The sequence below is a fragment of the Diabrotica undecimpunctata genome, chromosome 1 (genome assembly GCF_040954645.1).
Source record: "Diabrotica undecimpunctata isolate CICGRU chromosome 1, icDiaUnde3, whole genome shotgun sequence".
NCBI lineage: Eukaryota > Metazoa > Arthropoda > Insecta > Coleoptera > Chrysomelidae > Diabrotica > Diabrotica undecimpunctata.
Window position 1 is genome coordinate 73,633,050 of NC_092803.1, and position 15,203 is coordinate 73,648,252.

The window sequence follows — 15,203 nt, forward strand, 5'->3', positions numbered from 1 at the left end:
CCATTTTTTCATTTCGATAACAAACAAATTTTTACCTATAATTATAAAATTTCCTAAAATTTATTTACAAATATTATTTTCTATAATTCTTAAAACTAACAAAAACCTCTTTATAAAATATCTTCTATTGTCTTTAATCACTGCACTAATGTATTTGTAAAAACCCGTTTCAATTTGTCTTTTGTTTCACTTAAACTTATGCGGGTCAACTGAAGTATTACAAAGAAATAATTTATGTAAAGCTTACTTTTTGTTTAGTACAGATAATCCAAGAATTTAATAACTTTCCTTCTTAGAAATGTTTGTTGGTTATACTTTCTGAATTATTTTAATTTTTTGTTGAACTTTGAAATATTTTAAACAAACCAATATTTTCTTGATTTTACATATCATAACAAATCCCCGCCATTTGATCTGCCGAAAACTCTTTGTTAAATTTTAAAATGACAAAAGTTTTCCAGGATCAAATCATTTCACTATGTTATTAAAATCTACTTATGATACTGATAAATGTCGTGAATGTTAAAATACCCCGTATATTGCCTGTCTTTATACAGGATTGGATATATTTTCGTTTTAAATTTTTCCAAGTATTTTCCCTTCAAAGAAAGTTCATAATTTTTAGCCACTCGGTTTACTTTATTAACAAGATCTCCATGGTTTCTTAAAATCTTCTCTATGTTTTCTCCACAATTTATTTTTCTTTCATCCTCCTTTTGTTCATATGTGTTCACTGTCCATAATACTTCTTCACACAATTCTGGATTCTCGTCCATTAGTGCCATTTTTTCTTCTGTTTTCCTTTTATCCTCTAATTCCCTTTGGTATTCCGAGCACCATGTTTCTATTCCTTTCATTTCTCTGATGATACTTTCTTTTTCTTCCTGCTTCCATTCTGTTTTATCGTCGGTTGCCGACAATTCTTCTGTACCTTCTATTTCCTGTTTTTCTCTGGTCTCCATCTTATTTGCCTGCTTTCTTTTCGAACTCTTCTTCTTTTTCTTCCTTCTCTTTTTCTCTTCTGTTAGATCTTGTTCTTGTACTTTCGGTTTATTCTCTACAGTCATATCGATTTCTTTGTGTTTTTCCTGTGCATTGATCCTTCCAGAATTTGTTTTCCTATCTGTTTGCTTTTCTTCTCCTGTGTTGTCTGGTTCTGCTCTGATTTCCATTTTATTTTCCGCAAAATTTATGGTGATATCTTTTTTCCTCAATTCATCAATTCCCGCTATCATATCATGATTTAAATCTTCAATCACCACACATTTCATAATATGGAATTTGTTTCCCACTCTTATCTGTACTCCCAAACCTTCGTTTACTGTCGTCAAATTTTTATTGTTTGCACCCACTAAATCAACCCTAGGAATCTTATACACAAATCTGTCCAAATTTAATTCTTTTACTAGTTTTTTATTGATTAGCGATATCTCCGAGCCAGAATCAATCACAATTTTAATTGCTTTATGTTTTATAAATGCATCTAAAAATATTAGATTAGAATTAGAGATTTGTCTTTCGTTTCCTATTGCTACATGATTCATCTCCCTTCTATTTTGTTGTTGGAAGCTCTGGTTATTTCTATCATCCCTTTGTTCGTTAGTATTCCTATTCGGAGTATTTTGTGCATCTCTATTCCTGTTGTGATTTTCATATGTTCTATGTTGTGTGTCATTCCTGTTATCGTAATTTTGTTGTCTATTGTAATTATTGTAATTTCTCGGCCTATATTCGTTTGTTGATCTGGGATGTCGGTTTCTCTGGTCATAATTTGATGAATACCTTCTTTCCGGTCCATTATATTGGTCATGTTGTCTTCTATTTCTCATTTCTTTTCTTTTTGCTTCTTTTATATCATTTTTAATTTCATTAATCTCTTCTATTTCTTGTATCAGTTCTTTCTTTATCCCCTCAACACATCCTCTAATTTCCTGTTCATAGTTTTCCAGACGCTGCTCTATATTGCTCATTGTTTGTTTTGTTTCCCGTTGGTTTTCTTCCATTTTTAGTGATGTTTCTTGTTGATTTCTATCCATTTTATCCATTTTCTTTGATGTTTCATTTTGGTTTTTCTCTATTGTTTGTGTCTGTATTTGCATCATTTCTAATAATTTTTCCAGCATCCCTGTTTCTTTTCTTTCCTCCATTATTGTAGCATTTCCTTCATTATCCGATCCTTCATCAATAATTGTTTCCTCTTCTCTGTTATCCTCCTTCCTTTCTTGCATTTTGCTTTGACTCCTTGTGGTCGACATGTTGTTACTTTTTGTTAATGTTTTTGTCCCCGCCAAATGTGAAATTTTACAACACTCTATATGTTTCAGAACACGACAATATTTCTCCCCAAATGTATTAAATTTTCACGACAAATATCAAATATGCAATCAGTAAAATTCAAATAATTCAAAATAAATATCAAATGTACGATTGGTAAAGAAAATAAAATCAAATAATTCAATAGCAGTAAATATCCACTAACTACGATCAATCAATAAATCAAATTTATATTCCCTGGAAAAATTGTCAAAATACTTTCAAATTCAAATTCCCTCAATGTTATATGTTTTTATCTCTGGATCACCTGTACTTATTCCAGATCTCTTTCCCTTCCTTCAAATGTAAAGCTGCGATATTTTCAAGCCCCACGTTTTGGAAGCCAGTTATTGAGATATTTAAAGTCTTGGTGCGCCAAGCAATAATTAGCTAATTAATTTTTTTGATTAATTAAAATTATTTAAATGATATGATTATGACTCTATCACAATTTTTAATTCTTTTATCTCATGGTTAAATTCGTGCTTCAATATCTATGCTATTACATGTGAAAGGTAAGGTCCAGAGAATACCGGAATAATAAAAAACACATATGATCTAATACTATATATTGAAATAAAAATAATGAAATAATTCACACTCAAAAGTTTTCAATAAACAAATCTCATATAATGATTCTCAAAAATTTTGTTCTACATACGAGAACAATCAAATTAAATGGTACACACAATATTAATTGAAAACTCAAAATTCCGAACTATTCTAACTCTCCTAATCAAAATATTTATATCCTTTCTAAATTAAGTGTAAAAATTGTGTTATCAATAAAAGAAAAAAAACGGCAGAAAACAAAAAATCTCTCTCTGATGATGAGTGGTCCAAATCCTTGTTCCTTATAGACTGTATTATCTCCTCTCAACCGCTCCCTATGTAATCAGCAATCTTACACCGATTGTTGCAAGTATATCGTCCTTAATGATCTCCTTCAAAAGCACAAATCATTCAAATTATGATAGCCTTTTCTCCTCTCGATAAACTGAATCTCTCGTTGGCCCGAGTGAAAAATGACTCTTGGAATATCTTCTCTTTACGATAAACTGAATCTCTCGTTGGCCTGAACAGTGACTCTTGGAATATAAGTAGAGAAATATGACTTACAATATTTTGTTGCTTCAGCTCCTGTCAGATACACTAACTCCACAAAAACTCACCAACATTCAACACTACTGCTTGCTACATTTCAGGAACCGCCAGAGAACAATCCCTGTTCCTCTTATAGACTTCGAAACCAACTGCCTATATTTTCTCTCTCCTCAATCTAGCTAAACTTTCCTTATCCCACCTTTTTCAATCTCCGCCAATCAAAACTCGTCACAATTCCCCATTTTTTCATTTCGATAACAAACAAATTTTTACCTATAATTATAAAATTTCCTAAAATTTATTTACAAATATTATTTTCTATAATTCTTAAAACTAACAAAAACCTCTTTATAAAATATCTTCTATTGTCTTTAATCACTGCACTAATGTATTTGTAAAAACCCGTTTCAATTTGTCTTTTGTTTCACTTAAACTTATGCGGGTCAACTGAAGTATTACAAAGAAATAATTTATGTAAAGCTTACTTTTTGTTTAGTACAGATAATCCAAGAATTTAATAACTTTCCTTCTTAGAAATGTTTGTTGGTTATACTTTGGTAATCCAAATTACATAATGGTATAAGGTATCTGTTAATATTAAATAAATCTTCTTTTTTTATTATTAAATGAAAAAGAATATTTAACAAAATTTTAATTTTTGGCAATATAATTGTCAAAAATAAAAACTGTAAGTTGGCATGACATTGAGGCTTATTTGTAATTGGTCGCTATTGTAACTTATTTATCATCTATCAAAGTTAATGAAATGAGAAAATTTTATTAGACAAACTAATTTTTTTAAATATTGTGTTTTAAATATGTGTATCAACATAATTTTATTAACTAAACTAATTTTATTTGGTGAATTAATCTTTTTTTTGCAATTATTCAATTCACTTTATAGATATGTTGTATTTTCTTAGCTCTTATAAATAATTGTAAACACAATTGAAAGCTTGAGATAAAGAATAGTTACCTAAGAGACCCTTTTTATTGACTCCAACTCATCCAAACATAAATTGATATTTTCAGCGAATAAACAAAGATACCAATCATATTTCCCCTTGGTGTCCCCTCCACATTTCTCATAGACGCCCATTAGTAATACGATTATTTCCGATCCGCTTATACCTAAGAAATAATGGCAAGGTTGCCTTATTATATATTTTAAACATTCAATTGATTCAAAACATTGGCGATCAGTGGCGCGGTTATAATATGATAATATTAAGTAATCTTGTAAGACTCTTGTAAGTAATACTATTAATCTTAGCTTTAGGTTTGTTTTTCTTAGCTCAATTTCAAACGGTGCCTGTCCGTTCCGAAGTTGCTCTCAAGTTAGCAAGCCAGGATATTCTTCTTTTTCCTGGGGCTCTTTTTTCTTTAATTTTACCTTGCAAAATGTATTGGAGTAGCTCGTATTTGCCTTAATTTCTCATTATATGTCCCAAGTACTGCAGCTTACGGCCCTTCACGATGTTGACCAAATCCGCGGTTGTGTTCATCCTCCGCAGTACTTCTTCATTGGTGACTTTGTCTGTCCATGGTATCTTCAGGATCCTTCTGTATAACCATAGCTGAAAAGCCTGAAGTTTTGATAAAGTTTCCGCCTTCAATGTCCACGTTTCTACTCCGTACAGAAGCACTGAGTACACGTAATATTTAAGGAGCCTTATTTTTGTTTCTTGGGTGAGGTTATGGCTCTTGAACACAGAGCTCATAGTCAAGAATGCACTTTTTGCCTTTCCGATGCGACATTTTTTCTCTTGGGTATTGTCCCACGACTCATTGATTATAAGTAGTTGTGCTGTGAGACACGTTTAATTCTCATTTGGTTCACATACAGATTTGCTCCAGTTATGTTTTCCTTGCTGATGATCATTAACTTGGTTTTGCTGGTATGTATATCCAGTCCACATGTTCTACTTGTTTCCGTTATTTTGTTCATTAAGTTTTGCAGCCCTTCTATGGTATTGGAAAACACTATTGTATCATCTGCATACCGCAGGTTATTGAGCTTGACTTCATTTATTGAGCTGTCTTCATCAATATCTTTTAGGGCCTCCGAGTACAGAACCCCTGTCTCACTCCCCTTAAGATTTGACCTGATCTGTATATATATATATATATATATATATATATATATATATATATATATATATTTATATTTATATCAGGTCGATTTGTAGTATATGTGTTGAATAATTGCCTTGTGACGGGTCTGACAAGGAAAATATTTTTTTGTATATAAACATTCCTGTCGTGGCCGGAATTGAACTCACAACCACTGAGTTTTTAAATTCGAACAAAAATAATGAAACGATCAACGGAGGGCGCTTTCAACCCATCTACTAAGAAACTTGATACAACAATTGCGTGCAGTACATTGGTTAAATAAAATCCCCAGTGATTTAGTATAATTAAACCAAAAAGTATAGTGTTGACTGTGTTTTTCCCACAAATGCAGAGTTGAATAAACTAATAATAAATGCGACATATCAATGATCTTATGTTCATCGCATGTCATTAGTATAGAATTATTATAAATATTACTTAAAACTCATATGCTATAATTTATGACATATTGTAATAGAATTTAGATGGTAATAAAGAAAATTATTGCATATAAATAGTTGTCTGCCTAATTAGTTGATTTTTGAATGTGTTCACAAGTTCATGTTTGGGTAACAGTCAAACATAGACATTCTTGCGAATGTCAAGTTTTTACTACATTTTATAATTATTGATAAAATAATTTGACATTTATTGCAAAAACAATCCACGATTTATTTATTTGCCTCATCATAATTTCGTGTCAGAAAATCGAGTATAAATATCAGTCACATACATTATTATTTATCTTCACTTTTTAGATCAAATAAACTACTTTTTATCGTAAAGGCCATTAATCTTTCCTATACCTGGTAAATCGTTATGACCTCCGCTTAATAATAAATTACGAAAATCAGGTCCAAAGCTAAAACCGCCAGTCTGAAAAGTCCAAGAAACTTTCTGGCACTTTTTATTAAAATATTTATCGGCGTTTCACAAGTTTCCAACTCATACCACGTCTGTAGCAATTAAAGTTTGTGTAATAAGATAAATTTGGGAGTATACTGCAGAAGTAGACTCTAGAAAACTAAACGGACGTCAGATTTACCACTTTGATGAAGTTTGGAGTTATCTGATTTTCGTTGGAAAACATGTTCGGGGCGGAACAAACTTGTTTTGGAATTGTGCTAAACTAGCGCATTATGTTTAATTAGATTTAGCTTATTTTTAAGTTTCTTTTCTGGACTACAAATAATGCAAAGTCTACGGGAGTGAGAATTTCGAGATGCTGTGAAAATAAATGAAAACGAAATTTGCGGTTCAGCTCTTTAGATTTATAGATATCGACGCTAAATTTTGAAATATTATTTCATTATTGAATAAGGTATCAGACAAGATCTATACTGCCTCCACAATTATTTAATATATAATAAATGTATATTAGAAGCATAATATAAGAAGAGCGCTTAAAGGATGGGAAAAGGGCATCTCAATAAATGGCCGAAAAATAAACAACCTACGTTTTGCATATGACATAATCCTTCTTGCAAATAGTTAAGAAGAGTTATCAATCATTTACACATATCCACGATTGACCGGTTTGAGGCTGTGTGCTGATATTTATATTTGGGATCATTGATCATAAACACTGGGTCGCTAAAAAAGAAATAGAACGTATATGTGATCTAACAAAATCAGAAAGAAAAAAGATAGACGCCACTGAAACGGTTTGTTGGAGAAGCATGTTACGAATTCCGTGGACCGATCACATGACAAATAATTCAATTTTATATTAAATAATATATGGTTTAATGCTCGAATATATAAACTTTACTCAAATAAAAGGCAGATATCGAGCAAAGTTTTTTATTAAATCTTGCCCAAGGACTTTCGCTTTCAAAGCATCTTCAGGGTCATTTCGGTAAAAATGTTGGCTATCCAGCATGTCGAAGAATATTATATACATTAAATACATTTACACAGAAACTAACACTAGATGTTCTCGTATTTTAGTAAATCTAGAACATCAGAACATCTTATGTTGTCGATTTCCGATCGACTTTGTACTAGAATTTTAGTCTTTTTTATGTTTCTTATTGAAAAGTATCTCTTAATGTGGTTTTCAAGATAGTTACAATTACTAACTCAAATTAAAACCACAAAATTTTAAAAAATCTTTAATAATTAAAATATTGGACGTATTTCGATACCTTTGTCATCCTTAGCTATAAATTTAGGAGAAGGTAGGTAAATTTGAAATGCACAAGAATATACAACTTTAAGAAAGAACTTAGTAGACAGAAAATTATTTAATCTAAAAATTTGCTACTTACTCTGAGTATCATTTTGAAGAAAAAGGATGGGACCAGAATTTGTGACATGTGTCAGTATTGTCGTACCACTGTCAGTCGACATCGAAACTATTCGGCGATACAATCAGTAATTACTCTTTAAAGGGATATGGAAATTTATTTATATTTTTGGACTGTACATTAATCTCCAGAGTAATTACCGATTGTACCGCTGAATAGTTTCGATTTCGACTGACAGTAGGTACGACAATATTGACACGTGTCACAAATTCTGGTCCCATTCTATCTCTCCAAAATGGTACGCAGAAGAGAGCAATTTGACTTTTGGAGTCCTTGTTAACAATTATCTCTTATGGCGCAGATAACCTAGCCTATTTGTTTGAATTTTACTCCGTAACTAGCAAATGTTTACAATAAATAATCTTCTGTCCACTAAGTTCTTTCTTTAAGTTGGGCATTTCTGATTTACCTATTTTCTTCTAAATTTGTAGCTGAGGATGACAGAGATGTCGAAAAGCGTCTAATGTGATTTAAGTTCTGTAAATGTATTCTTACCTGTTGATTTGGTTTTCCTAATGATATTTATGTTATCTGCATATGCTGCCAGTTGGACTGATTTATTGATTAGTGTGTTGTTTCTTTCTCAGGCCATGGGGTGGTATAAAAATGACGTGCGCTCTATCCTCCATGCTATGGAATGCTGGATGAGCCATACAGTCTGTAGTCAACATCCAGAGATACGAGCGGGAACACAAAGTTTATCAATATTCATACGCTTATGAAACGCACCTGGCGGATCATAAGGGTCTTCATATTTTATTGTTTTTCTCTTAATTGTCTTGAGTAAAATGTCTTTAATCATCCTCTTTTGGCTAACTCTTGTTTCTTCCGACCCCGAATGGCTCTTAGGTTTCCTAGGGCAGACATGTCACTATATTTCCTTCTACTACACACTCTAAAACTTCCCAATACGCTTGGCCAGCACGGCGTTTGAAGTTTAAATTTCCCCTTATGATGGATACATAATGTATACAGCCCTCAGTCTCCGGTGGTTCAAATTTCACTAACCAAGATGGCGGTCCGAACTGAGTTGGAACAGAGGATGCTAAGAATCACCGGAAGAGATCAGGCCACCATAACAAACGACAAATGCATGTAAGTGCCTATAACGTACAAACAGAAACATTAATTATAGAACTGGAGGAAGAACTAGAACAGATCAATGGGATATAGTCGGTATAAGCGAAGTTAGGCGTCGAGTATAAGAGCAAATAATACTTAAGTCTGGAAATAGGTTCCATTTCAGAGGAAACGAAGAGTCATCTATCTGAGGAACTCATTTATCGTATTATTTAATTAAATCCAAGATACAAACTTAAAATAATACATACTTACGCACTAACTACAAGCCACTCAGATAAAGAATGTGATCAATGTTATGAAGATATCAGAGCATGGGTACAAACTTCAAAAACCCATTATACAATGATAATTAGAGATTTCGACGTCAAATTGGGATTCAAACAAGATAAGGCAAAATCTGCTATTTGAAACTTTGGATTTGCTGAGAGAAAACATGGAAGAGTCTGAACTAAAGAACAAAAAATGAGATTGATTTTATAATATTAAATCGAAAACATATAGTTCAGCATATAACAGTTTTAAATAAATTTTCAACAGGGAGTGGCCATAGATTAATTAGAGTAAGAACCACTTTTAATATTTAAGTCGAAAGAACAAAAATAATCCCAAAAAGAAGAGTGGAAGATGGATATTCCCAGAAGATGTAATATTTTATGCGGAAAATATTAAGACTAGTTTGGCTATACATGACTTAGAGAAGATCAGCATCTAGCATCTAGCAAACTAAACTGAACTGAAAAGAAATACTGTCCTCGTGCTGAAAACAAGAACAAAAAATTAAGCCACATCACAAAACATCTTCTAGAGGAAAGAAGAAAAATCCACAAGGAAACCAAGTTCCTGTAGCTGGCTGTATACCATGTATTATAAATTTTTTTTTATAAAAATATTTTTTTTCACAATTTTAAAAAAAAAAAATCAGGATCATAACAAAAATGAACTAAGCAGGTCACGTGGCTCGAATGACATAACAGATGGACAAAGCGGATACTGGAATGGAGATCAAGAGATGATACCTACCGAAACAGAGGTCGTCCACCAATACGTTGGACTGACGATCTAAAACATTGCCATAGGAATTGATGTTTTTAACTACGCATTCCAATGCTAAATTAAACAATGTCGGTGTTAGTCTATCACCCTATTTTCATCCTTGTTTTTAAAATAGGTCTGTCATCCCATGTAGTATCTGTGTCGGACCCACCGTGTTTGTCATCGTCATTAGAACGAATCTAGTTTGGACGGTATTTCAAATTCACTTAATATTTTGTAAAAGTGTGCCCTGTTTATTGAGTCATACGCCGGTGTAAAGTAGACGAAAATATTATAGACATATATGTCATTATTCCCGCTCTTAAGACCTGATTAATCGTAAATAGTTATAGAATAGAAATATGCTTTATTGTCACTGAAAATTGTACAATTTTATGGACAAAGCCAGAAAGTCAGAAAAATAATAACAATTTAAAATTTACTAAAATTACATAAATCGTCAATATCACAAAATAAAAAATAATAAAATACACAATCCATTGCAAATTTAAATAAATTGCAAATTTAGCAAAATTAGTTACTGCAACATTGGTTGCAGTAACTAATAGGGCAGGATAAGTAGAACTCTTTGTTATTATATCTACCTTTCGCAAAATTTATTTGCTTCTTCAGGATATGCCAAAATATGGTTATAATTATTTTACCAGTAAATACAATGAAATTAAACTAAGAAAACATTGGATAAAAAAAGCACCAAAACTTACAACATGAGATTAATCCATTACATTTTGAACTTCATAAAACATTAAACTTAACTTGATTGATAATAATTACTTTGATGTTTGATTTATGTCAGAAAGACACTCGTTTCTGTTTATTATGTTCTTCGTTGTTGATAACTAATTTTCGATTGTTATGTATAGTACGCAGCCATATAATAATAGGAAGAATAATAATGGCTGTCTTTAGGCACTCTGGAAATATGCCTTTTTCAAAGGAATCATTAATTAGTGAGACCAAGACTTCCAATACATTTTTTGAAAGTCCATCAGTACTACAGGAAGATTTGCTTTTGATACTACTTATTGTTTGGATCAGTTCAGAGTTATCAACTGGTCTTATAAAGAATGAGTTGGTCGATGGTTAATCTTCCTTGCCTAAATCCTACCGGATATTCTCCGATGACCCTCTCTGCGGGGGATTCTAGTCTATGGTTAAGTATACTGGCAAATATTTTATATCTATAACATAACATGGACATTCCCCTATATTTTTGATAGAGTAGTTTATCGTCCTTTTTATGGATTATGCAGATGGATCCTCTTATTCCACTCTTTTGAAATTTTCTTCTTTGTATTCTGTGTATGACCTCGTATATCGTTTTCGTTCTTTACCTTGATTCCAATGAAAAAAACAATCTGCGGGTCTTCCATCACATCTAAGAGCCTTGTTATTTTTCTTCAGTTTAATTGTCCTTTCAACCCCTTCTATCGTTGGCGATTTTTTTAACTCATTTTCTTCATTTTCTGCCTCTCGAAAAGTTTGTTTGTCCTCTTTTTTAGTGATTGTAAGATCACATAAACTAATTTAAAATTTTTTTACTGTTTTTTTTTCATTTTTTTCCAAACCCAACTACATTTATTTTCTGTTACGGCATGTCTCTCTTTTACCACTTTTCTTTCTTTGTTATACTTCTTATAGCTGGTCAATGCTTTATTATTTAAATATCTTTTCCGTGCTACCTCCTTTTTTTAATTTGGTGTTTTATTTCTTTATTTTATTCGTTTGTTTCTCTTTATTGTTTTTTTTTATTGTATTGCATACATCTTTAGTTGTATTTGTGATCATGTCCTTAAAAAAGTTTCATAACAGCACTAGATTCTCATACTTTTGTGCAATGTCTCTATTTGTTAGTTTATCGGACTAAGCAGTTTGATACTTATGTAAATACGTTATCTGATTTGTTGTTTATATTTGGGTTGTTTGTCGTTTTTTTTTGTCTGTTTTATTTTTGTTACTACCAAGTAGTGATCACTTCTTATTTCTGGGCCTCTTTGTACTTGTTACCATTTTTCTGTTTTCCTTTTAGTCCAGTCCAGTAAGATGAAGTCAGTTTTTATAAAACTGTTAAATAAATAAATATTCGCATAAAATCAATAAAATTTATCACAATTGACCGGTGATTTTAGAATTTCCATTGTTTCATGTTTTTTTTTTGCCTGTTGGTTTGGGTCTTAATGATTGTCTTTAGTTTAATTATTGTTTTTAATTTAGACCATAGCTTGTCAGGATCTTCTCTCTTTCTCTACTTACTCTATTTGTATTTTTAAGTTCTTGACATTTTTGATTAATGTGACAGATTAGGTTTTAGTTTGTACCCTTGTTTTATTTGTTTGAGAAATTTATATTTATTTCGTGTTTTTTCGTCTCTAAAGTATATTTCCATGTAATTTGTTTATGTGTTTCCCTTTTTTTTACCTACACAGTTTATCAACTATTCGTCTTTTGTTTTTAAATACCATTTTTCTTTCTCTAATTCGTCTAGACAAATATACTCTATTTGCTTTATTTCTTTAATCAAACTACATATTGAAAAACAAAGAGCCACTCACAAAATATCTTTCTATAATAGAAAATGCACGAAAATCGCTCAATAGGTGCCAATGATAATAAAAAGGTATGTATTTACCTTTACATATACCATTACAGTATGATATTATAGGTAAACTGAAAAATCAAATAGTACCTATATTCACAGGGCATACTGTTCGATTAATTGATGCGAATGAAGATACAATGTATTGACGACAACGAAATTTTACGGAACATGCAAAGACATAATGCAGAAATGCTTGTACTGACACGGTATGTTGCCCAGTCATTCGCATGCCCGTATGTAAAGTGACTTATACCTATTCTTCAAGGTTAAACCTGCATCGAAAGAACTACTATTAGACCCATAAGGCTGTTGAGCAAAATGCGGCACAAGTCATAAAAGAACTCCATTATTCTTTAAATTAACAGAAAATTAAGATATACCTTGTTTTAGGTGATAAAATAAACTTCTTCTTCTTCTTTTCTTAAAGTTCTCATTCTCTATTGGATATTGGCTATCACACATTACTCTATCTCTACTCCTGCTCTGAATAGTCATAGATATAAATTTAAATTAAAGTTATATTTCATTTCTAAAATCATTTTATTACATTGTAATTTATTCTAAAACACACGGATTATTATTTCTTTTTATGACTTAGTTTTTTATTTCAGCCATGTCAACAAAACTACTACATACGAATCTCCATGTGTCAGAAATCCGGATCCACCGCCCAAACCAGAACCCAGAGCAGTTACTTTGGAGCGATCACCATCACTGGGTTTTGGGTTTGTAGCAGGTTCAGAAAAACCGGTCATTGTAAGGTTCGTCACCGAAGGAGGACCAAGTGTTGATAAGGTTAGTGTAGCTGTAGATTTTTATAAAAAAAGGTCATGTAACAGCTACATAAGTCTGTACATTTTTATGTCCATCTCTACTCTTGTTAAAACTTTCAAATGGAATAATTAAATTTTTTCTTTTCTTTACAATATTATAAAGATAAAATCGCTAAGTATTAAGATTATTTAAAATGTAGTTAAAAAAGATCAAAACAGATGTGGATGCTTAGCAGTAAATCAAATTTACTGCGAAAAAGTCTTGAGAAAAGTTGACGGAATTTTTCGGCATGATTTTTATATTATTAAGTAAAGGAAAATGTTTATGTTCTATAAATTATTCTTAAATTTTAACAAGTTCTAATACATCGTTTAAATGATATGTTTACACGATATGTTTAAATGATTTTTTACACAAAAAAATTAGCGTTGATACTGTTTAATATAAATTGTAGTTGTGAGTTAAGATTGATGCACCTTTTAATAAAGAGGTACAGGCTATATATCCTCCCTGCACCTCCACCTAATGTGTTTGAACTCTAGAATTGTTGCGTTCTGCACATACGATGACCTCAATACAACAATTGGGGTCATTAGAAAGGAAAAAGAAGATATTCTGTTCAATCCAGAGCTCGCTGGTTTCCCCCTTTCGCATTGGGTATGTATTCGCTCCGTGCGTTACTGACGCGACACCTACCGCCTTCATCTGACAGTTTTGGACCGACCAATTTTCAGGTTAAACATATGATATATGTTTAACATTGTTAAATACATGCGAAATTGAAAATTATTAATAATTAACTTTTTAATTATATTTTTTCAGTTTATGTACAAAATAAATGTAGTATTAAAAACTGAGTTTCCCAAATTCATCATAATATATCTTTTCAACCCCAAACGGAAAAGAAAGGGAAAAATCTAGTACTAGCAAATCAAGTTTTTCACGTGAAAGAGCATATAATTAAAAACAGTAATAATAAAAGTTATAATATAAAAGCTAAAGTCATCAGGCACTCTGCAGTTAGCTTGAAGCCTTATAAAATATCATCTAAGGTAAATTATTTAAATTTTTCCTATTTCAATTGCATAAAAATGAAGTTATGTGATATTTACTTTTTCGTATTAATAGCACGGATCCATCTTTTTCTTTTCTCTTATTTATATGTAATCTAATCTTTGGGAACCTATAAAAACTACACTTACTATTTTTGCTATTATTAGCACAATTAAATACGCAACATGTATTTGCACACATTTTTTATAAAATTTATACGTAAAAAGGTAGGTCCAATTTTGTCATATTTCGCCGCTACGCACGCTGGCATCGTTTCAAGGTACCCCTACCATGGTCACGCACGGAGCAAATATTAACATAAAAAAACGAAAGCCAGGGGACTATATAAAATTTTAAAAAGAAGTGAAATTAAACATAAATACACATAACCAAATATACAAATTATAACTAAACAAGAGTTTATACAAACTTAAATATTAGTCAATACGAAACGACACACCAAAAGACAACCATAAACAAAACAAAACAAAAATATGGATATATAAGTCAATGGTATAAAAACAAATTAATAATGCGGTGCATACAAATAATTAATACAATTATTAATACAAAACATACAAGAAATAAAATCGGTGTTAACAAAATACAAATATAGAATACAGTAAATAAGCTAAAATGAATGTTTATATATACATAAAATGTTCTTTTTTGACAATGTTCAATCGTGATCGCGGCACAAATGAGATAAAGTTCTAAACAAATAGAAATCTATATACCACGTAAGCGTACTTGACGTATATACAGCAACAAGATAAATGGTGTAGTGTAACGTATCCAAT

At 31.3% G+C, this 15,203-nt stretch overlaps 1 protein-coding gene across 3 annotated transcripts in view; it reads left to right on the forward strand.

Annotated features, from left to right (window-relative positions):
* The window catches only part of LOC140450695 (uncharacterized), a 651,216-nt gene that overhangs the window by 401,128 nt on the left and 234,885 nt on the right, over window positions 1-15,203 (forward strand). For all 3 annotated transcript variants that reach the window (XM_072544365.1, XM_072544373.1, XM_072544369.1), the window contains exon 4: window positions 13,188-13,371. In XM_072544365.1, the coding sequence (XP_072400466.1) occupies window positions 13,188-13,371 (184 nt within the window). The remainder of the gene's footprint in view (window positions 1-13,187; window positions 13,372-15,203) is intronic.